This window comes from Colius striatus, chromosome 1 (genome assembly GCF_028858725.1).
Source record: "Colius striatus isolate bColStr4 chromosome 1, bColStr4.1.hap1, whole genome shotgun sequence".
NCBI lineage: Eukaryota > Metazoa > Chordata > Aves > Coliiformes > Coliidae > Colius > Colius striatus.
The window spans coordinates 87,070,971-87,096,205 of record NC_084759.1 but is presented as its reverse complement, the minus strand read 5'-3'; the positions used below and the strand labels follow the sequence as shown (position 1 = coordinate 87,096,205).

The 25,235-nt window shown below is 35.4% G+C and overlaps 1 protein-coding gene across 2 annotated transcripts in view; it reads left to right on the top strand.

The window, feature by feature from the left end:
• RPGR (retinitis pigmentosa GTPase regulator) overlaps positions 1–21,189 on the top strand; it is a 60,152-nt gene extending 38,963 nt beyond the window's left edge. The window contains exons 13-17 of one of the 2 annotated variants that reach the window (XM_061988605.1): positions 148–213; positions 17,808–18,104; positions 18,320–18,359; positions 19,648–19,736; positions 20,818–21,189. In XM_061988605.1, the coding sequence (XP_061844589.1) occupies positions 148–213; positions 17,808–18,104; positions 18,320–18,359; positions 19,648–19,736; positions 20,818–21,039 (714 nt within the window). In that variant the 3' untranslated portion in view covers positions 21,040–21,189. Of the gene's footprint in view, positions 1–147; positions 214–1,210; positions 2,479–2,658; positions 3,782–17,807; positions 18,105–18,319; positions 18,360–19,647; positions 19,737–20,817 lie in introns of those variants that run through there. The other variant, XM_061988604.1, reaches the window with a different exon arrangement.
• The last annotated feature ends 4,046 nt before the right edge of the window (positions 21,190–25,235 follow it).

Here is a 25,235-nt window from a genome sequence, read left to right as displayed (position 1 = left end):
AATAAGAAAAAAGAATGATGATACATATTAGTCTCAACCTGACTGTGCAATAATATTAAAATGTTCATATAATAACTCTCTGTAGTTGAACTGTGGTGCCGCTTTCCCTATTAATTTTTTTTTTAATAGAGGTCTTATTTTTTGCAGACACATGCAATGGTATTCAATCCCAGTGACCAGTCGTTAACATTTTCACCACTCCAAAAGCAAAAGGTATGGTAAATAATTATATATCTATATATGTATACTTATGTTTAAAATATCTGTAATTCTTGTATTATCCTTATACTAATTGTTTTGGTTTGAGTTTTAAAAAAGCTAGAGTAATTTTATAACCTCCTCTCGCTAATTTTCTTGAGGTAAAATCCTAAGCAGCTAACAAGTCAGAGAGAACTTGTACACGTCCATAGAACTCCTCATATCTAACATAATTTGAAATGAGAGTATATAATACTTCACCAGTTTAAAGAACAGGAAGAGACTATCATTATACACTTTGTAACATAAGTTGGTAACATACATTTCTACTGGTTTGTTGATATTAAAATGTTTTGACTTTTCAGGCACAATATAAATAGAGACTATTTTGCAGATATTCACCATGAAGTGTATTTAAAGGAGCAGTAATACTGAGTTTCATTATGAAATTAAAATACTTTTGTATTATCTTCCTATTTCAATCGTAAAGCAGTCCCAACATTTCAGCGTTTTAGTATATATGATAATTATTTTATATTTTAAAAAGTGTTCTGCAGAATTTGTTAAGTAAGTGTAAAATTTAAAGGAGAAAGACAATACATTTTCCAATTTATTAGAATAACGAGTACATTAGAAGATTTCCCAAGGGGAAAGGTGGAGAAAAGTGTAAGAGAACTGTAGTTCTTTCCTTGTGTTCACACAGCCTCATATATTGCATGTTCATGGGGAGTGCTACTGGCTGCACAATTTTTACTGCATTCATTTCAAGTGCTTGGATGGTGAAAAAGGCATAGTAGTACATTTACCATCAACAGAACATTACATCCTTCTAATATTTGCACATGTAAATACATTTCATGTGAAATACTCTGCTTTTTATGCTGTCTTTTAGTCCTCTCATACAAATTGTTTCTTTTCTTGTTCAGATTTTTTTAACCTTTTTCTTTTGCTATCATTTGTCCTTAATGCTTTCCTTCTCTCTTTTTAATTTTCTGCTTCTCGTGTGGAATAGAAGAACAATAAAAATGTGAAACTGAAAAGAGATGTTAAAGGTGGGCTGAAAAGCAAGGATTCCGATTTCATGAAGGACAGCTCAAAATTAGAATCTAGCTCTTTACAAAAGCAATCTTCACTTTCAGAGTCACCAGGACAAGATTTAGAAAAAAGTAGTGTCTTCACAGGGAAGGCTGTGGCCAAAAAAAATGCAAGGAAAGGTAAATCTGAGCATGTAAAAAGCACTAGTACTTTGAAAAGTGGTGCCCAACAAATGACTAGGGACAAATGCAGGTTAGTGAAAAGGGAAAAAGAATATGCAGAGACTACAGAATTTGTCAGAGATGATGTAGCTTACAGTCATACTGCTGGAAAACAAATTCTGACTGAAAAATCGAATTCTTCCTATAAAAAGTCAAAAGCTATTGAATCTAAGCAATTCCTTCAAATAGATGTACTTCCTTCTGCATCCAGAGATCAGCCCCAGACTGATTCATTGACTGTACGAAAATATAACCCTACTAAAAAGCAAGGAAGTCAAGAAGCAATAGAAAGTCAAAACAAAACAAAGGATGTTGTAGAAAAATCAGATAAATTTGAAAGAATATGTCTCAGAGAAAAAAGTGTTGAAGAGCAGAGAAAGTTAAAAAAAAAGGATCCCGTTTTGAAACAAATATCTTTATCTATGTCATCATCTTCAACTGAAGAAAGTAGTAATGATCTTCCAAAATACATACTTAAGGGTATGGAAAAAGTAGAGGACTATTATGAAGGCAGGGAAGTCCAGAAGGAGATGAAAATGGTAGATAAAGTGAAAGATTCGGACACAGAAAGAGAAAATGGTGAGATGGAGGAGATGCAAGCTACAAGCAATGAGAAAGAATATGTAGAAGAAACTGAAATAAAAAGTCTGAATGAGGAAGAAACAATCTCTGAACCTCAATCTGATGAAGACAAGCAGTTAGAAGTTGAGAATGCGGACGAATCTAATCAAGAACAGGAGAATGAAGGTGAAAGTATAAAAGAAAATCTAGATGAAACACTTGGCAGTGCAAGTGAACTAGGAGAGGAGGAAGAGATTGAGGTTAAAAAAAATAGAGATAAAGTTTCAGTAGAAAGGGATGATGAGGAAGAGGAAAAAGATAATGAAAAAGAAAATGAAAAAGAGGAATCACAGGCTGAAAGAGACAGTGAGAATGAGGATGCAGAAGAGACTGAAGGGATTAATCAGGAAGATGGCAAAGAGCAAGGAGATGAGGAAGGCAGGTTGATGGAGGAAGAGGAAATGCTGAATGAGGGAGAAAAGGGCAATATGGAGGACGATCGTGCAAAAGAAAAGGAGGAACAGGTTAAAAGTGAGGGAAGAGATGAGAGTGAGGAACAAGGTGAAGATAGAGAGGGAGAGGAAGAAAAAGAGGTAGAAGTAGAAGAGGAAAGAGAAGATGAAAAGGAAGATGAAGAAGAAAGTGAAAGGGAGAATGAGGAAGTCAAAAAGGATGAAGAGGAGGAGTTAGAAGAATCATTGTCAAGAGAAAAGGAGGAACAGGTTAAAAGTGAGGGAAGAGATGAGAGTGAGGAAGGAGATGACGATAAAGAGGAGGAAGAAGAAGAGGTAGAGGCGGAAGAGGAAGGAGAAAATGAAAAGGAAAATAAAGAAGAAAACAAAGAAAGGGAAAATGAAAAAGACAAAGAGGGTGAAGAGGAGGAGTTAGAAGAATCATTGACGGGTAGGGAAGAAGATGTATCCGAAGAAGAACAGGAAGATGCAAATAGGCAGAATAAGGCAGTTGAGGAAGGAGTAGAAGAAGAAAGAGAAGAGAGGGAGGATAAAGTGGAAGAAGAAAGAGAGGATGAAGAAGAGGAAGGAGCAGAGGCAGAAGCAGAAGGGGAAGACGATGAAAGCAAGGAAGAAGAAGAGTGGCAAAATGAAGAGGAAGAAGATGAGGAAGTAGGGGACAAGGAAGATGGTGAAGAGGGAATGGAAGAAGGTGAGGTAGAAGAGGAAGTGGAAGAAGATGAGGGAGAAGAGGGAGTGGAAGAAGATGTGGAAGAAGAGGGAGAGGAAGAAGAGGGACTGGAAGAAGATGAGGGAGAAGAGGGAGTGGAAGAAGAGGGACTGGAAGAAGATGAGGGAGAAGAGGGAGAGGAAGAAGACGCAGATGAAGAAGAGGGAGAGGAAGAAGAGGCAGATGAGGAAGAGGGAGAGGAAGAAGAGGCAGATGAGGAAGAGGGAGGAGAGGAAGGGGAAGAGGGAGAAGACAAAGGTGAAGAAGGAGAGGAAGAACAGGAAGAGGGAGAGGGGGAAGAAGGAGAAGAGCAACAAGAAAATATAGGAGAGGAGGAAGAAGAGGATGAGGGAGAGGGGGAAGAAGGAGAAAAAGAGGAAGAAGCAAAAAGTGAAAGAAAAAAATATAGTAATAAGCTTCCACAAAAGAAAAACAAAACCAGGAAGCCAGAGAAGACAGAAAGTACTACTTTACCAAACAGCTCTAAACAAAAAATGAAGTCAAAACAGCATGTAGCAAATGGTTTACGTAATTCAGAACAATTTTGGAACAATGTGCTACCTCATTATTTAACACTGAAGTAGCATAAGCTACTGGAGATGCATTTTAAGCCCATTCATAAAACTTTGGAACTATGGCTGGTTGATTTTTATGACTTCAAAACATTTTTAACAAAGTCAAAATATATTCTTGCATATATACTTTACGTGCCAATTTCTTAAAAAAGACTGAAGAAATACTTAGATTTGGGAGGCTTTTATGAGAGAAATCATATAAATTGTTGATACAGTCATTTACATGATCATTTTTATCACATATGACACATTTAAAAAATAATTGCTGAGGAGGCAAAATATGTTTGCCTCAAATAATAACGTCATGCTGACAACATGAATTACACATTATAATCTTCTTTGCCTTTGAATCAGGTTTCCTAAGGTAATAAATTAATTCTAGTTGCAGGATAGCTTATTTATTAATGTGCCTTATTTGAAAGAAATGTCAGTAAATTTTCAGATTCATGTTTTTAAATTTTGATATCACTTCATATTCATTCCACCTCCTTTTCTTCTGTTCATATATTGATAAAATGTTTGAGTACTCAATGTAAATTAAAGAAAGGACAATTTGCCAAATTTACATGGGTCAGCAAAATGGAAAGCAGATAGCCTGGGTAAATGGTAGCCTGGGCTTTTCAAAGGCCTTAAGGTTGACTTTGTATTTTGGTGTCTGCACACAATTGCGTGCAAAAAGACAAACACAAGCCTCAGAACATGGCTTAGATTGTATTACAGTCAGAATGCATCTGTTTAGGATAATTTTCTACTACCACGTCTGGTGATTTGAAATAATTAAGAATTTGAAAATATACACCTATAAAACATTATTTACTGTTTATAATGTGCAATACACCAAAGAGTCTGTATCTGCCTACCAAAGACTACATTACATTAGTCACCTAACTTTGAGGTTCTCAAGGAGGAGAATATATTTTGCAGTGTGAAGTGAATATATGTTTTCAGCATCAGAGCCTAAGCTTCTCCTCATTGGAGGAGATTTGTGTTTTTCCCTCCTAAAAAGCACATCTATGATCACCAAAAAGAGGACAGGTGGAATAGCAGATAAAGTGACATGAAAGCCTGAATTCTTTTTTGAAAATAAAAAGTATGTTAATATTTCTGGAGTTTCCTTAAAATACATAAATGAATCTTACAAATTATTTTTGTAAGACTTTGCTTCACTGTTTCTACTATTAGTGGTCAAACTGGCAAAAGAAGGAATAGGGACTTGTCATACATCATCATTACTTAAATACTATCCTAATGGGTGGTCTGAGAAGTTTTTGTAAACAGATCTCTATACTGACATTCTCTAGAAAAGTGGTTATTTGATTTCTATTTTAAAATAAGGATAGGAGAAGAAAGAAATCAAAACGAGTAAATGTCATTCAATAAAAATGTTAATTGAATCAATACTTATGTAGAAATTATGAAACATTTTTCATGTTGTTTTGTAAGATACTGGCATTAAACTATCTTTGACTCAATGTCTCCAGAATTTATTTTCTAGAAAGGCTGTAGTAGATAGTTTGCCAGTAGATTCTAGCCTAGTTTGATCCTTCCCACCTCTATCACCCTTTCCACGTACTGCTTTTGATTGTAAGATCATTTTCAGTCATATGTCATGCTTAACTATAATGGAAAGTTAGTCCAGTGATTATCTTCTATCACTGTGGAATTTATTTTGAGCTTTTGGATTTTCTGGAATACATTGTCTTGACATCAGCATGTGTAAGTCTTTGGAAAAGGGTAAGTATGCTCATATTCTAATAGAGTGGAATATTTTACAGCTAAATGCACCTCCCAAGAAAACTGCTCCCTCTTAACAACAAAGTCCTCAGTTATGTCACAGCAATGTGGTGCTATCACTGAACTATTGTGAAAAGATTTACTTTTGAGACTAAGTGGAGTTAAACTGTGATGTTTTCTCTTTCTTAGGGAAGATTAGAATTTTACTGTAATTAAACTTAGAGTAATATTGAAAAGTGTTTTTACAGGCCTCAGATTGTGTTTCTTGGATATGATATGCAAAGCCGACTGTACTGTGAAAAAAATGTTGCATTTCTAGTGAAAAATATTTGCTAGAGAGAGGGCACTTTGAAGAAAGTGGCTTCCAATTCCATGTAGGAATGACTCTTTAATTTACTGTTTGGCTGTAGCTTTTAATCAAAAATCCTTAGACAATTGTGGACCATTTCTGGATCCTCTCTTAACGTGTACATCAGCATAAAGCTTCCCAGGAGAGTAAAAGAAGCCAAGTTACAGTCATCTCTTCTTCTTTGTTTTGTCTAGATGAAAATTCATTGAATTGAGAACTGCTTTTATCTGTTCTGTGGTTCATTCCTGTGGTAGGGGAAAAGCAGAGCATTATTCCACCACTTCCAAGGATTTTCCACAGAATCGTTACATAAATTGTACACTGTGCCAGTGGGGAAGAGTTTGGAACTCCATTAGCATAATGAGTGGAATTTAATTTAGTTTGACTCATACTGGTTTATAAAGCTTGGTACTTGTGGTTTTGTGGAAATTTAGCATGTCCTCGGTGTTTATTACAGGATACTACAAGATTTATGTGCAATATTTAAGCAACATGGCAGAAGTATTCCTGAACTACTTTTCAGTAGAGAAAAAAAGTTCTGCAATTGAGAGAGAAGACAACTGCTCAGACCCAAAGGTCTAGCTAGTCCAATATCTCTTTTTTTTCTACCAGTAGCCACTGGTGAATGCCTGTCAAAAAAAAGTAGAGCAAACATGTAGCATTAATTCTCCTGTGTAATCATTCACTGTGACAAATATATTCAGTATATTCAATAATTTGTGGTTCAACAGATGTATCTATTATATTTAATAGCCATTTTTCTTCCATTATTTTCTTTAAATCAGTTTTTAACCCATTTAGCATCCAGTACATGTTTTGGCAAGCGAAGATTGCTTTAAGTATTGTTTGAAGACGTCAGTCTCTTTTTTTGTCTTTAATCTGTCTTTTGGTGCCTTCATTTGATGCCTCTATATTCTTGTATTATGAAAAATGAGGATTTGTTCCTTCTTCATGATTAATTCCCTCATGATTATGACATGGAAAAACTGTTCAGCTCAAAATCAAATCAAGGTTGAAGTGGTTTATTGATTTATTAATAGCAGTTAACCAGCAATCAACCAACTGCACACTTAAGATCAAGAGCAGCAGTACAGCAACACTAGATACGTTAATAAGTACCTGCAAGTTTTTAAGCACCCTTCTGCAGCTTATCTCAGGAGTTTTAATTCCCCTGCACATTCTCATATATGTTCACAGAATTATACTATGTACATACTGCCATACATACTGTACAGGCATGTACAAGCACATATCCCATTTGGGGAGGGCAGGGTGAAAATCAGCTTTTACCACACAGTTCCCATTAGAGATGAGGATGCTCTAGATTATTTTTGAATATGCTGTAGCCCAACTCTTCTCTTACACGTGCTAAACTACAGCAGGTAAAATTTTCGGTTATATATGAAAATATCAAACTCTTTATTCAGATAACTATTCTTTTTACATAATTGATGCTGAATAACAAAAGTATCTTTCTACAAACTATACTAAACCTCTAGTTTTCATTCACTTCTTTTTGTCCCAATGTCTACATGGATAGCTACATGGTTAGAATGGGGCCTTTAAGGAATCATGCAAAAAATAGACATTTAGTTTCTGTTTCCATCACTTTTAGGATTTTTTTTTCCCCGTAGCTTTTCTTAGCTTTAGCCGTCTTTTAAGAACAATTTTAACTTACTTTCTCCAAGGATGACACTGCCTTCTAGATCGTATCTCTCAGAATGCCAGTAGTCCTTTGGGTTTAGTAATGGAATTTGTGATGTGTATTTATTCAGTTACCAAAAGTATTGTTAAATACTCTTAAAACAAATGAGAGTGATTAAAGGCAGAGCATCTTTTTAAATGCAATCTGATTTTCTTCTTAGAGCATATAGGCTGGATTTATGAACTGTGAACTCGTTTGAACTTCTGTGTGTTGTCTTCAATTTCAGAATGAGTATCATGGGAAGTGGAATCAAGGTCAGAAATAACAGGATCTCAAGACAAAAGAATTTTGTTAGATCTGTAAAAAGGCAAGGAAAAAGGGCAAAGTAAGCATAAAAGGGCAATTTCTCAACTGATTTCTGAATGTGCAAGTCAAATAAATGACAGTATTTAGCATGATAGGATTCTATGGGCAACTGAGCAAACCTGTAGTGTTCTCAGTGAAATACTGAGCAATTTCATGATCTGAAGTCACTGACTGAGTTGCAATATTCTTATTCACTTTTTTTTTTGTAATGGAGAGAGGAGAGGTTAACTTTTGTGTATTGAAAGGATTTTGGAGAGATAGCTTTGGCACCAGAAAATTGCACTGCTGAGAGCTACAGAGAGGCTTTATTTTTCTACTGCCAAAAGAAAAAGCAAGTACACTTAATCGCTGTCCTTCTGAAGGATTTGTGGTAGTGTCTGTTGCTTCTTTGCTTTGCAACCTCATGCTATAACAATTTAGGCAACTATTAATACCATTATCTCAAAACACCATACTTAGTTCTGAAAATACTTATTTTCAGGACCCTGAAATGCCAAATGTAAAGTTTTTTACCATTCTGGCTTTCATAAGTGTCCTAGCATTGAAAAATCACACACGACTCTGTGTCTGAGGTGGGTTGCCGGGCAGTCTGCAGGAATGTCCCCTTCTCAGCATTACAGGTTTAGGGCTTTATAATTTGTCATGAATATGCCATGGTTTCATATTGATAGTATGAGAGGGAGCTAAACAATGCCAGCTCTAAGCAAAACAAAGCTTTTATCTGCATCTGTACATGTAAGGCTATAGATCACGGTAGTATTGAAGAGTAATATTTCCCACTCCCTGTGTACTAATGATATTACAAGAATTTGTGCTGTGCTCTTCACCTGAAAGGTCAACAACAATGACCAGTCTAACCTGAGTTTGGGATTGTGAGCTGCCCTAACAGAGGCTGATTCTCTTGAAAGGAAGTTTAAAATACTTTAATTCTATCCAGCATCTAGCCAGGGCAAAAAATGATTCATAATTAGAAACACAGCACTACATCTGCTGCAAAATTTTATCTCCTTTACTAGGCACTTCATGTCATGTCTAAGGAGAAAAAGAACAAAGCAAACCTTAATGTGCCCTGTGTTAAGAGTACAGAATGAAGTTAAGCTGTGCTTTAAAGCCAGCCTTATAATAACTGAAGTAGAACTTTCATCAGTGGCAACATGACGTGGAGAACAATTGCTTGGGAAAGCTGGTGGGACTTATGTTACTAAGTTGGGCGTGCCTTGAAAAAATCTACGTATGTTAAGATGATAAGAGACTTAAAGATTATTGATGATTGTACAGAAATTGCCACTTTTAAATATTTTGAAATGGAAGACCTCCCCCAAGAAACCCAGTCTGGTGGGCTGTATCGATTTGAGCAGTGACTTGAGAGGCATCTCTTTCAGGAATGTACAGAGGGCAGAGAATCTTGAAGAACTTTCCTGTGTGCTTTTATTTGTGAAAATTTGCCTTTTGCCACATTTTTACGTAAGCACTGAATAATAATCAGGATGATTAAGGCAGGATTTCAAGGAAAAGCAAAGGGCTGTGGAGAGACATGCACTAATCTAAGCTATGTGGCACAATAAAAGCAGAAGATAGTGACTGTCCTGATTCACTTTCAAATTCTTGGGAGCTGCATGACAAACTCCAGACACTAGAACTTTTTTTTTATAAGAATTTGGGAAAAATGCACAAAGTGCATCCAAGTATGGGCTAATATTCCCAAGTTAACTCTTCTCTGAGCCTGTTACCATTAAGAATTCCTTTTATATGGCATAATATATTCCAGAGATACACTAAGTTTTTGAGATAACATCAACATATTCTAACTTGGAGTTACTTATTATATTTCATCCATTTTGCTTAAGTATCCAGGAGTTATTTTGGTATGCTGTTTCCAAGTGACTGAATATTAAAAGGTATTTATGTTACTATGTAAAGCAGCTTGCAAGAGATTATACCTGATGTAAACAGTCTCCAACTTGCTTTGTGTTTCTTCACAAAACACCTTAAAAATTCTTTCAGATCTATAGAGGATTTTCTCTTTTTTTCACCCTGGGATTTTATGTTATTTATTTGTTCTCTGAAGAAAGAAAGCTTTTTTGAGAATAACAGTTTTTTGAGAGATAACAGTTTTGTACATGAAAGCTGTAGTACATCTGAGCTATTTAAGGTGTTGATTTATCTTGAGGAATAAATAATAAAAACTTGTTCTAAATTGCCAGAGAAAAAGTATCCTTTTAGATAACTCTATTCAAATTGGTTTTGTAGCGAATAGTCAAAGTCTAAAACAAACCTAAAAGTACAAATACTGTCTCTTTTTGGAATGAAGTTTTACATTAAAATTTTATATAATGTTAAGTAGTTATTTTTACTCAAACAAGAATGCAGAGATGTCTCTTTCTCCAGGTACACCTACAGCAGCAAGCTAGCAAGCCACAGAATAATTACACCTAAATCAACAGAAAAAATCTTTAAGATAATGCCATCAAAAGACGGGACCGTCTGCTACTGTGTAATAAATGTCAGTATACTGTCTCAGAATGACATCTAAAGTTTTCATTAATAAATCTAATCAGATTCATTCTCTTAATGCAATCTTTATGCACTACCACCCTGTGACAAAAGTGCAATAAGAGCTTATCGTATTCACTATTGAATACTCATTCACCGTTGAAACTCATGCCTGACGTAAAAGTGATTTGTAATTGTTTTACTGCACAGTGTGCCTGAAATTATCAGTTCAGCATTGCATTAGTATTCCAGGATATTTCATATATAAATAACATATATCAGGTAATCCATGTGAAGCACACTTGACATAGAGTTGTGCAATTAGAAAACCAATGTAACCTAGTGGAAGTCTAGGTGTTAACTTTTAGACAAGTTAACATCTTTAGTTTTAGGGCAACAGGCTTGGCTTTTTACTGAAAATTCTTCAGTGTGTTCAACTGACCTTTTCCTGTTTGCGACCATGGCAATACATAAGAATCAAAGACTCACAGAATGGTAGGGGTTGAAAAAAAGCCCACTTTGGCTTGTGGACTCCTTTACTGCTTGTAAGTGAAAGAGTAAGCTGTTGAATCTGTTATTTGAGTTGAGAATTCTTTGAATTCTGTTAGTTATCGAACTGGATAACTCTTTAATAATCATTAAAGTGAAAGATACTTCTCTAAGGTTTAGAGTAGCTGAGCTAGTCATTTTTCTATACTAATAGTGACAAAATGAAAGCCCAGTTCAAATTCCTGAGCAAAAATGGCTAGCACTATGTAGATTTTAAGATCTAAAGCTTTCACTGTAACTGCTAATTAAGAAACTACAAGGTATGTGTCCTGGCTTTATGGGGTTTTGTCAGTCCTCTCACATTAGATAAATTGTCATTCTGAGAAGATCAGTATCAACAAAATGATGCATGCCTACCCATCCATATATCTCCAACCCACAAAGGGTAAACAGTGCTATTTTAATCATTTTTATCTTTCATCTGCCTGTAAAATCATGGGTAATATTGTTACTTCAAATGCTGTTTCAGTAAAATGTTAACATGATGCTTTTTCCCAGTATGGACAATTAAGGAGTAACATTGATACACACTCGTATTTTGGAGAGCAAAATGATAGCTAGTAGAGAATATGACTCTTCCATCTATTCCTCTTCAGTCCTGCATTAAAAAAGAAGGATGATGTCTAGAAATATATTTTGTAGTTGTCTTTACCAGTGCTCTCAGAGGGAGCATTGTTTAGTCCAATACAGCAACATTACGGCCTTTAGACCAGTCTCCTTAGACTTGATACCTGTCAATAAGAGTCTTCTATTTCATAGTGAACCTTCTGCTAGGTAATTCATTTGTTGTGTATGTGTTTAAAAGAGCCATGGCATGCTTTTGAGCATCTAAAGGTAATGGACTGGAGAAATCTCTTCCTTAAATGATTAAAAACTCTGCTAAGCAATTGCTCTTTTATGACTACTTGATAGAACAAGGAAGAGGTAGGTAGCTAACTACTTCATTCTCAGCTCTCTTTAATAATCTTCTCAGTGGATTTTTAAGTTTCCAGGGCAACTAGAAACAGGAGTATCCTTTCTGTAAACCAGCACTTCCCAGAAGTCTCCATTTCTGAGTGGTACACATAGTAATTACAGATTTCTTGTCGCCACTGAGTTTTCACCATATTTTTAAAAGATCTGCAACTAAATTTGTCTCATCAGTGGTTTTGATATTTTCTTCCCTGGAAACAGAAAATGGTGATGACAAACATAAAATATTTTGACTTGTTGAGAAGGCTTGGAAAGGTACCATAAGCCTTCCTTTCTGAAATGCTAATTATGAACAACCTGTCTACCAGAAATTTCTTTTCCATAAATTATGCAGGAGAGATCCACAATGAAGTAGTTACAACAATATAGAGAAGCCTAGTGTGTAGCTGTTATTTGAGCAAGGTCTACCATGAGACCATGCTTCCATGATCTCTTCTGTCTTTCAGCCAGATCATGACACCAAGTGAGACAATATTATGGAACAGTGAATTTTTTTCCCGTCTCCTGTAGGTATTTTTGTAGAGCATTTTGAAAAGCAGCGTCTTTAGACTGTGTTCATCCAAAGAAATGCCAGCTGCAGCCATTTTAGCAGAAGACAGTTGTACACACTGAGGCAATACTTTTGCCAAAACTGTAAACAAGCTTGGATCCCAACCTTGAAACCCCTAAAGCTTGGATACAGCAAGTTTATCCTTAAGAATGTCTCGCTATGAAGGTCTAGGTTTCCAGGAAAACCAGCGTAAATGCATACAAAAAAATGAGCAAAAGAAAACAAGACACAGAATCTGCATAGTCTGTTAAGTCTGCAAGGTCATCGTTTCAAGACTGATGCTCCCCTGTGCTGATTTATTATACTACAACAATAAAACATTTAAGGTTATGTCATAGTACCAACCACTTTTTTCTCCTTGAAGAACCTGGAGCCTCAGGCTTGAATGAAAACAGTTTCAAATATTTTACTTTTGACTTTCTACATGTGACCTTGGCCTAGTCAACTTTATGTCTCAGCTGTAGAGGTAAAATGACTGAAGTTATTCTTACAGCATTCTCTTTTTGTGAATAAGGAATTTAAAGTGAAATAAGAAAACAATCCTCCTAAAACGTGAAGAAAGGGAATAATGCAGAGATTACATATATATAAATGTACATATATATAGACTTATAATACCTATATACATATACACACAGGTAGCCTCAGATTCTTCAGAGATTTTTTAATGGCCAGATGATTTACCTTTTAAAGTAAAAAGAGTATCTGTAGTATGACATTCTCATTTTTCCTTCACTACTATAGGTAAAAGCTCTCGAAAAGATGCCTATAAATGGGCAAGCAGCAATGACAGTAATAAAACTGCAGAGTTATTATTCAGAATGAGTTATGATAGAAGGTGAACAGATAAGGAGATAGCCAGAGACATCTGTGGCAAGCTGCAAGTATAGTTAATGGAAAAGTAGTCCATCTGGGAAGCTGGTCAGTTTAAGAACTTCAGATGTCTTCTTTGGGGTGAAATGTGTGTGTCTCAGCTCCAGGGATTTTTTTTATGAGGGACATGGCTCAGTTGCCTCAACAAATACATCTAGTGTGATTTTAGGTGTTGTGGGATGTTCTGCATTGTGTGAGTTGAGAATGATACAGGTCTCCAAAAATCCCATGTAAGGATGTCTAAGGTTCCTGGGATGTCTGAGTGGCACTTACCAAAGGAATTCCACCAAAGATCTGGTAACTACAATGGCAGCTAAGACTTCATCTCCTTTCTAGACTCCTGCATTTAGGTATCTACATTTAGGCTAATAGGAAATGTTGCTTTATGACAGAATCTAAACTTGACACAAGTTCACTGTAAACCATTCTGCAGCTGTAAGAGAACAGTGATTTTTGTTGTACCTGTGAGTTCTCTAAGGCTGCTGTAGGAACTTGGTGTATAGACAGGGCCAAGACAAAGACTGAATTTGATATTCTTAAAGTTCTCTTCCAGCTGAAGTGATTCTATGATATCACATTGATTGTAGTCTGCTTTTATATTAAAACATGCTAAATATAAGTCCACTTCATCCTGCTTACCACATGATAGGCTAATTCTAGAATGCTGACAGTAATTTTGTACTTTCTTAAAATGTTTTATTCTTAGAATAATGCAGTTCAAGATCACACTGACCAATGCTGCCTCTATAAAGAAGCAGAAATGTTATTCTGGGACAACTTTCCTAGGCATTTGGAGCATTTAATTCTGATATTCACCAAATATATACCCCAAAAAAGTATTCTTCCTATCATTTTGTAATTTAGCACTAGACTTTGCTTCTAGGAAGTATTTTTAAACAAGTTCTGGTTTTCCTGTTTACTTTCATTTGTTTTAGCTGCCAGTTTAATAGAGTGCTGTTTCTCATTGGAGACCTCATTATCCGTGCAGGAGGAATGGTTTTGTAAGAAAACAAACTGCATTTTTAAAATTATGTTTTGAATATTTAGATGAGGAGGAAACCAGTTGTCAGTGGATAGAAAACTGGAGATCAGGCGTACCTAGAGATGATATACTTCTAGTATAGGTAATTTCTAAGACTGGGGTATATAATTGAAAAGGTAAGGATTGGAAGAAGAGCTTTTTTCATACCACTTTGACCTGGGGACTGAATTTTATGTGAATATGTCATGACTCTAGTATGTAATCTGGAGAAGTTTCTCCCTTGGAACTGAAATCCTAACTACTTATATTTCTCACGCTATATGGAACATAGCTATTTTGTAATTAACTACTTAAACAGTATCTCTATATTAGCAGAGCTAGAGATACTTACACATGCTTGTAAAGTGGGACAGACATTTTTAGTAGTTTAAAGGTGGACAATGCTTTTCTCTTACACCTAGCTGTTTTTACACATTTTTCTGTGTAAAAGTGCATACATGCCTTACATACTCTTAAATTTCCTCCAGTGTGAAATGGCTAGGATGAATCCCTCCCTAAATGTTTGCTAAACATCTACATAGACTGTCTTAATTTTTAAGGAACCAAAAGTAGAAAATTCTGTCTTTCTCCCAGATGTCTAAATAACTCCATATTAATCTGAAACTCTGAAAGACCGTCAATGTTTTATCCAGTGGAGGGGTTTTAGATTAGTTACAGAAACAAAATCTGGTTCATATCTAACCTCTAGACACTTCCATACTAATTATTGCAGTGTACCCATAGTGGTACCATTCAACTCTACAGATAAACTGTGCAAATCATAAATAACAACCCTCCCAAAGGAGTTAGATGAAAATATTTTCAGTTTTTATTGTTCATTGTTCCTCAGGTGTACCAATATGTAAGAAGCAAACTTTTTTCAGCTCCTAGAAAGGTGGAAGAATTGTTAGCTCTTGCTTTCCAATGATGATGCCAGAATGTTTTTCAGAAGAGTTGAGTTCGTGAAGGGTTTGCCATATTTAGCTTCTCACTCAAAACAATGACCAAAAAAAAGAATATGCCAAAAAAGAGAGATCACCCATTCTGAAACCTGCTCTTATTTTCCTTCCATCTGTTTATCTGTTGGACATGCCGGGAGATGGGATTCTTACACTGGTGATGCTTGTTCTCAAAATTACTTTCCATTGTGCAGAGTCCCCAGAAAATGACAGTGGCATTGCCACTGGGAATCTTTGTTCATTGCTGCCAGGAACCTGAACAATAGTGTGTCAAGGCACCAGACCAGGTGGTAATATGAAATGATATGCTCTGCCCTAAATGGAATTGTATGTGCTGCTCAGTCTGCTTCCTGTGTGAGAAGAAATGAGGGAGTATCAAGCACTGGAACAGGCCGCTCAGGGAAGCAGTTTAAATACTTCCCTGCAAGTATGGAAAAGTCATGTAGATGTGGTACTTTGGGACATCATTTAGTGGTGGGCTTGGGAGTATGGGGTTTATAGTTGGACTCAGTGATCTTAAAGGCCTTTTCCAATATAAATGATTCAGTGAGTCTTGATTCTGTGATCTCACCAAAGTGTTTTGCAATTCATTTTCTTTTGTTAAAGTTGAAAGCAGATTGCCTTTTTCACTATTTGCAGTGAAATTTACAGTTATGGAGACAGACTGGAAAGCTAACTGGAAGAAGCTTCAGTTAAGGAAATTCTAGAAGGTGTCTGTTAGGAGAAGGTCTTTCCCCTAGTAGGAACTGGACAGGTGAAGTGTTCGTCTGTTGCAAAATGATGGTTGTTTGGATCACCATTGTGCTGTGCTATAAACGGAACTTTCTACCAATGGCACTTGGCGATTCCTGGTTTTATTTCATTCCTAACATTTCTAGAGCTCAAATATGTAGCTGGTAATATAACATGCCACCAGGGTACCGTTGGTTTTACAGGTGTTCTCTGTAGCATCAGAGTGTGAGTAATACATAGCTTCAACTTCATGCTGGATTAATCTTGGGTGATAGCCCATTTCACAGCAATTCTCAGATACTGGACACGGTGGAGAATGTCCAGTAACTCTGCTGCACATGCTAGTGTGCACAATGAGGCTTTTTATAGTAAGTTTAAAATTTTGATCTTTGAAGCTATGAAAAGCACCGATGAAGCCTGGGGCAATGTGGCAAAAGAGGGCAATGAAAGTGGTGCAAGCTGAATGTCTCTGGTGTCACTGTGACTCTTAATTACAGATCTCTGCTTGTGCTTAAAGTGGTGGAAAGCTTCCAAGTAAGGTCCAAAACCACTTTGGTACGCAGTTAGTTTACCTAGAAGAATACAGGTCAGGAAACAGATAACCTATTAAGCTTTTGCATACCTCTAACATTCTTAGCTCAGCAGCCTTCCACCTTCTAGAAACATTAGCTACTGTTCTCTGACAAGCAAGTTACCTTCTGATAAGCATGAAAAGTCACTGTGAGTAAGGGAAATCTTGATAAAAAATAGGAGACAGCATTTGAACCCAAGTGTACAAAGATATTCAAAATAACAACCTTTGCTTTACCACCCTTTCAAAAGAGCATCCAGATCACTCTCACCAATTCCCATCATGACAGGCTGCAGAGGAACAGAAGTCTTTAGTTGTTCAGGTTTCTTTAACACAAAATAACAGTTTCATACCAATATTCATATATAGGTGTATATATACCTATATTCATTTATTTCAATAAATTGTAGAAGAAAAGCATAAGAATGCAAAGAAGTTATATATGGGCACTCTGATACAATGATAAGAGTTCAATTCATTTGACACCAAAAGTCTGTCTTGGACCTGGTTTAGGCTCTTATATTTCTGCAATGGAGGGGAGAATGATTCTGTTTAAAATACTGTATTTTAAGCTGTTACAAATGCATAAATGGCATAGTAATGACAATCTGATTGACTGGAGTAAGAATGCTGTCATGGGGTTTTTTTCTACACATTGCTACAACAATAGCATTTACACTTAAAAGAATCTATTTTGTAATACCTCTGGCTAATTTATTTTACTGTATTCGGGTTTTTTCTTAGGCTGAAGCTAACTTAAATTCAAATTATAGTGTCTATATTGAATCAGATGAAACAGAACATTATCTCTGGTATTGTTTATTAATTTTCTTGGGAAATAAATTTGATTGATTTTTTTCAATGTTGGAAATGCTGCTGCTTGTGTTAACTGTGTATTTCAAATTTTGAAAAGAAATGTTTTGTTTAAAAAAGGTTGTTTTCATTGCTTTTCAATTAGAGACACGTGTTAGCAAAACATAAAAGTCAGCTGCACTCCTAACGTTCACTAGATGTCTGGGTTTTAAAAATCTATTTAAATTATCAAATTTTGTCTGAGGTCTCTGTCTTTGTCCTTACTCTTTCTACTCCTTGGAACATTTTCTTCTGAGTTTTCTTGTTCTTAGTCCAATTATGTGGTATGATGAACTGGTGTAAGTTCAAGACTATGATTACATTGTGCAGCATGAGTTTCAAAATTATGTTTTGGCCATTTTGTCAAAGGAACAAATCTTGCCTGGAGATGAAGAGACAGATGATAGTGATGATGATGATGGTGATGATGATGATGATTATGATGATGAAGAAGAAGAAACAGAAGAAAAAGAAGAAGAAGAAGAAGAAGAAGAAGAAGAAGAAGAAGGGGAAGGGGAAGGGGAAGAAGCAGCAGGAGAAGGGGAAGAAACAGGAGAAGAAGGTACAGAGAAAGAAGAGGAAACAGAGGAAAAACGTGAAAAAGAGAAACATAATAATACCCCCGAGGGAGAGAAAAGCAGTAATAACACAATGGAAACTGCTGAGGTAAAAGCATTTACTCAAGTTACCGATCTCTCAAAGAATTTGTTTTTGTGACCAGCATATTTGAAAATACGTATATCTGTCTTGTAGCTATCCAGAGTCATTTGGGGTGGTTTTGTTAGAGGGTGGAACACATACGTAGGTTTCGATAGTTAATTAAACATTTTCTTTTTTAATGAGTTCAAAAGTAGAGATTTCATCGTTTTGTCTCTCTATAGACAGAAGAGACTACTCAGACGGAGACCATCATTCAGCAGGGTAAGAATACAATTCCAAAGAATTGGAGCATTATAGATGTTCTAAAAACAAATTTAAAAAAATCAGAAGATAAAACTTTTCTAAAGAGTCACTGTTATAAAAATGCTGAACAGTACAGTTATTGTCAGTTGGTAGAGGAGTTCTTCAGTGGTGGTGAAATTCAAGAGGCCAAAAACCCGATTACTAATTGTTAATGGTTTGAAAGAAAAAATTACGTATCCCGGTTACCTATTGGAGGAAGTTCACAAGGACTTTCTTTTAACAGGACTGTGATATCTTGCTAAGAACAGTTCTAGTTGTGCTGTGACAAATTAATGGTAATTGTATTATCTCTCAAGCAACTTCCTTAGGTGCGTTGTTTCTTAATCAGAGAAGCTTATCAAAAGTCTCTGACCTCTGTCAACTGATATTTCCTCATTATGTTCACCAACAGATTGTTGTGGGTGAAATGGGGTAATTACTGAATACTGTTCAGAAATGCTGAAGATCCAAGTCTAGATGTTGCTTGTAGGTTTGATGACAGTTTGAGTGAACTGTATAATCCTTTAGAAAAGCTTGGCAGGGTGAAGTTGGGTGTCCTATATGCAAAACAGTAAAAATACTTATTTTAGAAATTCTGGAATAATCTATAATTGTCCTTTTGAAAGAAAACAACAAGTATAGTATAAAAAAAGACCACTGCCTTCATAATAAAGAAGATAAGCGATTTATTGCCAATATTATAATGGGAACAGCTTGTCCAGAATAGATGCTTAAATATTTTTCCATCATCCAGTGATCTGGAAGTTTTGCTACTAAGTTCTAAATTTATATAATTCATATGGGGAGTATAGGAAAATTTAAATGGAAGAACATCAACTCAGATGGAAAATTTTTCTTTCCCAGAATTGTTTCTATGGAATAAATTTCCTGCAGAGCTGTAACTCTTGTCCTAAATGTCAGCTTTTCCAAATTAGAATTACTGTCAAAGTCAATGAGCAAGACATTGTCTTTTTTCAACTAGAGGAAACTATGAGTATCAAGTAAAAAGATTTTATGTAGTGTTGCTGCTGCAACTGTTCAGTTCTTGAAAATCAAACATCTGGAGAATAATGTAAGGGCATTATATAACGAGATTAAAAAAATTAAAAAGTCTTATCAAGTTGAACTGAATATTCTGATTGCTTTTTTGTAAGATCCATGTTTTATTTGGTGACTTCTACTTCAAAAACAATTTGAAGACTTTTTTTTCTACTCTCATTTTACAAGAATCAGAAGGAAGTTAATATAAATGTTTATATTATTGTAGAGAAAGCAAGCACTGACAATCACACTGTGAACAATTCTTCAAAGAACACTGATGACCAAATAAGTGGAGGAATCGTTGGGAGAAAAAAGGTACCTGACCTGAATTTTCCTTGTCATTTTACCAGGAAGCCAAGAAGGCAGTGAGCAGTTACCAAGCTGAAGTAAATGTCCCAATTTGCCTGCTCTGTGTAAACAATTAAACTGCTGAGCATCCTTTTCCTTGTGGTTAAGATTTGATTTGAATTTGTGGCAAAATAACTAAAAATTGTCCAAATAATTGCTCTATTAAATCATAGTACTTCTGTCAGCAGAATTGAGGTAAACCCCATTATCACCTGTTCATGTGTAGTATGCTCAAAAAACCTAGATTATTAATCGGATCAGATTTTGGTAAGGTGAAAGCTTAGGACTTGATTCCTTTGGGACATGATCTAAAAATACTTTCCAGGATATTTCTCTCTGAAAGCAGCAGTTGAGCTAGCTGACCTTGAATCTATTTCCAACATGCACTGATTTTAAAAGTGTGTTTCTATGTGGATACTTATGTATATGTATGTTGAGAAGTGTTGAGAAGTACCTGAAGTTCTTCTAGGTTCTTATAGATTTTCTTACAGGTTTAGGATCCAAAGGCTTCTGCAGAGACTGCCTGCTGTGTTTCCTGTTGAACAAAGACCTTAAGCAGACCTTAACTTTGAGCGTGTTTATAGTCTCACTGTCATAAAAACACACTGTTGTTACTTTTAGTGGGACTATGCACACCTTTATAATGAAGTATATTAAGCATTTACTGCTCTGGGGCTTTACAGATCTGGGCCTGCATTTTTGGCCCTTGCCTCAGACTCTTGCTTAAAAGAAACACAAGTATTGCACTGCTTGAAATATTTTCTACAAACTGTACAGTATATCGTTTGATGAAATGCCATTATTTTAACTCATCTGATTTATGTGTTCTGCTTGGATGCACTTCAAATACTGCAGCAGAATTTTTTCATTCACTTCTTTAAAGTGGTCATTTTGTTTTGAAAAAAAAAGTATTTTACTAAGGAGAAATTTGTGACCTAAATTTATTTTGGTATTAAAAAAAAAGGCTTTTTGGTTTGATTTTTTTTTTTTATGTTGAATTTCACACCTAATTGTTTTGGGCACGTTACTCACCTGCTTTTCACTTCAGTTTTCCCTGTTCAAGCGAATGCCACTGACAGGCCAGAAGAACGTATGTCACAGCAAGGAAGATAGATCTGAAGAGTCACTACAGGGTGAAGAAAAAGAAAAGGAAGATTTATCTGGTGAACACGGCAAAGATGAAAACCAGAATCATGCTGTGGAGAATTCGAGGGGAACTGTGACTGACCAGGAGAGAAGGACAAAGTCTTCTACTTGTGTATTACTCTAACACTGTTTTAGTACTTGAGAATGTGACAGTTTTAAAGCACACAGTGCAGTTTTTACTTGAAAACAGTTGTGACTCCCTAGGGATATTGATGGTCACTTTTTTTACCTGATTTGATTGCTTTGATTTTAAACATGCAGATGATTTTCTTGATATTTATTGGTAATTTTAATAGTTGGAATTTATATGTTTATCAGCACCTTGCTGGAGTTCCGTGGCCTTAACTGTTAGTGTTGTAAAACAGAATCTATTTTTTTATGTGGAAAGTTGAATACAGGCGTTTCATGGTTTTTTGCTAAATAATTTTATTCTGATTCAGTCTACAGAGTACCACTTTCAGGATGATACTCTTGTGAAATGATAACATTTGATATAAGATATTGTTTGGTTTAACAAGCTAGGTAAGAATGTTGAAGTTCACATTTTAAAGAGGGTAGATAGTTACTTAGAAATACAGATGCCTCTTTCTGTTTTGACTCAGTAAAATTTTCAATTTAACATGTAGGCCATTATTGAGAAAGTTATTTAAGTACATGCCTAATTTATTATGTGGCAGCAGCTCTACTACAGTACCTAAGAGTAGTGTGTCTGAGTAAGTATCCTGCCAAACTGGGACTTGGAGAAAGCTTTTATTTTTGAGAGATGCTGAACACCTTCACTCAGGCCCAATAAAAACTGTGCATCCTTACTGTTATCTCAGTTGGATTCTAATCTTTGAACAATTGTACCTTAATGAGTCTCTAGTAAAGCTTTTCTTACATGAAAATAATGTAACTAGTGTTACTGTGGAATACACTTATATGACAAACAGATTGTTATAGGGTAAATATTCATGTTTTTCTCAGGCAACCTGGCTTTTTTTTCAGATGGAGACTGAGCAGCAAGAGTAATGAATCTCATTACCGCTATGGACAAGCAGAATGGTTTTTTAATTAGTCCAAGAAGCAGAAGTGACAAACCACCTATTCTAATTATTAGCATTCCTTCTAAATGAAATTTGATTTCTGAAAATTTGGTCCAGGTCAATAAGAAATACAGTCCTTACGGTGATAAAACTGGGCTCTGTGCTTGCCCCTTAATAAACTATGCTTAGTTTTCTATGCATCTACACAAGCTCTAGCATAAACATAAAATAAAGAATTGTTTCTAAACTGAGTACTTTTCAAAATACTATACAAGGGACAGATGATCTATGTAGAAAATCTAGGAAAATGTTATTTAACTTGACTGACATTATTAACATATTTTCATGTGCCTATAGCCATATTTTGCCTTTGGATTATAAGGTCTTCCTAGTTTCAGAGTTGCTTACATTTTATATAATATAGTCATCTGGAGTTGATTTTTATCTAGAAGTTGATTCAGCTGAATGCTTTGTCCCTGTAAGTATGGCAGGTACCCAGATTCTTTCACAGGTCCTCAAAACCTGGAAGCTTGGGTCATCCTTTGCCAAAGTTCATCAGGATCCTTTTGTCTCTGTTATTTTTCTTTGGGCTACTCTTGGGTTCTGCAGTGAATGTTACTTCCATGAGCTGGGTCTTTTTTCTGCCAGTGTGCATCTTATTTACATATTTTCTTGTTTTCCTGAATACACATGTGGCTTCCATTCTACTTGGATACTGTTGTGAATAGAAGTAGAAAAGGAGAATAAATAGTGCCCTCTTTAATTTAAATAAGCTTTAATTATTTTTTTAAGTGGAGATCAGTCACTGAAATTTTTAGTGTAAAGACAATTTCTCTTTTTAAAATGTGAACGAATTTAGTAAAAAAAAAAGTTACTTAAGTGGGAATTACCCTTAAATCTAATGCTACAGAAGTGTGTGTAGTGGATTCTAAACTGCTGTACATCCAAGCAGTTTCAGGGACTTGTACATTTATCTTATCCATACACTTTAGTTAAGAAGAAGCAGGAATAACTTAATCCATTCAGATGTCATTTTTACATGTTTCTTGGTAATTTAAAAAAAAGATTAAACAAATAAAACCAGTTGCATGTACATGAGTATTAATTTAAAAGAGTTTTTCTAACAAGTTCACAACTCTTATGATAAAAATGTAACAGGCTTTCATAAACTAATGAGCAGAAAAAAGCTGTAGAAACATCTGGGTTTTGTTCTTACTTTTTCAAAGATAACTATCAAATTAAATCTTTATTTCACAGCCCTGTCATACAGCTGAGATTGTGCTTTAGAATTGCCGGCCTTCTAAAATTTCACCATCGAACCTACCACTAGGAGGAGTTTGTGCTCTTCGAAAGTGTGACTGTCTCATCCTCCCAGTGTCTTGAGCCAGAAATTTTCCTTCCCCTGGCCCCTGAAAAGCAGTTAAAGATACTCACTCGGTATCAAATTTTCTGATTCGAAATCCTCTGAAAACTTTATATTTTCTGGCATGTTGCTTTTGGCGTTAAAGTACTCTGGTACTTTGACAGGTTTATATGCATTATTTTAAAAGTTTTAGACTATCTGTATTTGTAAAAATATAAAGACAGAAAAATACAACTATTCAGTTATTTCTCAAAGTATATACATAGAAGTTCGGTGGTCAAATGCTGATACATAAATATAAGTCTAGATATACATGTTTGACCTGAAAAGAAGGGCATCTTGCATACATATATATATAGAGGTATATGTACTGACAAACATATGTGTATAGATATATAAAGATACACATCTACATAGACATACGTATGTATATGAATGACCAGATGTGATCTTCTGAAATTTAATTTCGTCCATTTACTGCATGCAGGTTCACTGATTTCAAGGAGCACGGGATTCATTTATGCAGCTACCCTTCCTATGCAAGTTTGTGGTGGTTGAAGTAGAAAAGGAGAGAACATGCTGTTTAGACAGTATTTTTTGTAAAAGATAGTAATATGTCAAATGAACTTTGTGCAACCTTTTCCTTTTAGTTCTAGGAAATAGTTGAATAATAAGCAAACTACGTCCAGTCTTTGTCCCGGTGGAAGATTTTAAGTCACACTGTGACATTGGGTTATTTGAAGTAAATTCAATTAATATCACAGCAGTAAACCACTGTAAGTCCTGATACTCATGTATACACAAGCTAATCCTACATGACTAATGATAAACTAAGTAGGGTTCACTTAAAATGTACTCATGAATAAGACATTAACTTGTCCAGCTTTTGAACAACTGGCTCATGACACCAAGAATTTTTGACATTTACTTAGTATATCAGAAATGCTTTCTTGCACAGGAAACCCATTCTGTATTCAATTTCTGTTGAAATTGCTGGCCAGGCTTCTTGCTGACCCAGAAAGGAGTGGCTCTTAAAGCAACACAATTGCCACTACACATAACACTCTCTACATCTACTCGCTACATCTAATACCCCCAGGTGAAGGGCTAACGCTTCACTCAGATTTATGACATATACCTAGCAACAGGGATGCTTAAAAACACGTAAAAAAGAAAGCTGCAAAAATACCTGAATATCTGAATTAGAGAAGAAGGAAATCTATTTGAGTGAGATATTAAAATCCAATATTGACTGTGTTTTAAAATACCCAAATATTGTACAGGAAAATGATAACTGTTTGGACTAATCCTTAGACTTTTCTCTCATTAAAATATGAATTAACTACCTCTAAATTGTAAATGTTAAGAGCTACATTATCAATACTATTCACTACTCACTGGTTTACAACATTTTCACACACTCTATATCTAAATTGCTTTATGAATATAAATAGTGTCCTGTTTAAGTGTGATAAGGCCACTATTAGTGGTGAGAATTGGAAAATTAATGCTTTGGTAGTAGTTGTGCTTGCCTAAATATCTCATACCGATGAGGTCTCGGACTTTACACCTATTTGCCTTCCAAGAGTGTACTGGAATTACATTTTAATCACGCTATGTTGATTGCCAGTGTCTTTTCCAGGACCAGATAGTAATGACTCAACAAAAACAAAATCTACATCTGCCTAAATTGTTGTACACAAAGAAATCTTTCAAGACCATTTGATGTTGAAACAGTTTAGGCACAGCTGTTTCCAATCACTCTTCTCAAAAGCTGAAGAGATATTAACAGAATTTTAAGAGATGTTAACAGCTTTAAAAAAAAAATAAAATACAGTGGTTGTGTTCTTCATGTGTATTCTGGTGTACCACGTACTATCCTTAAAAATATTGAGCCATCAGTCAATGTCTAACTAAGAATGCAGTATTGTC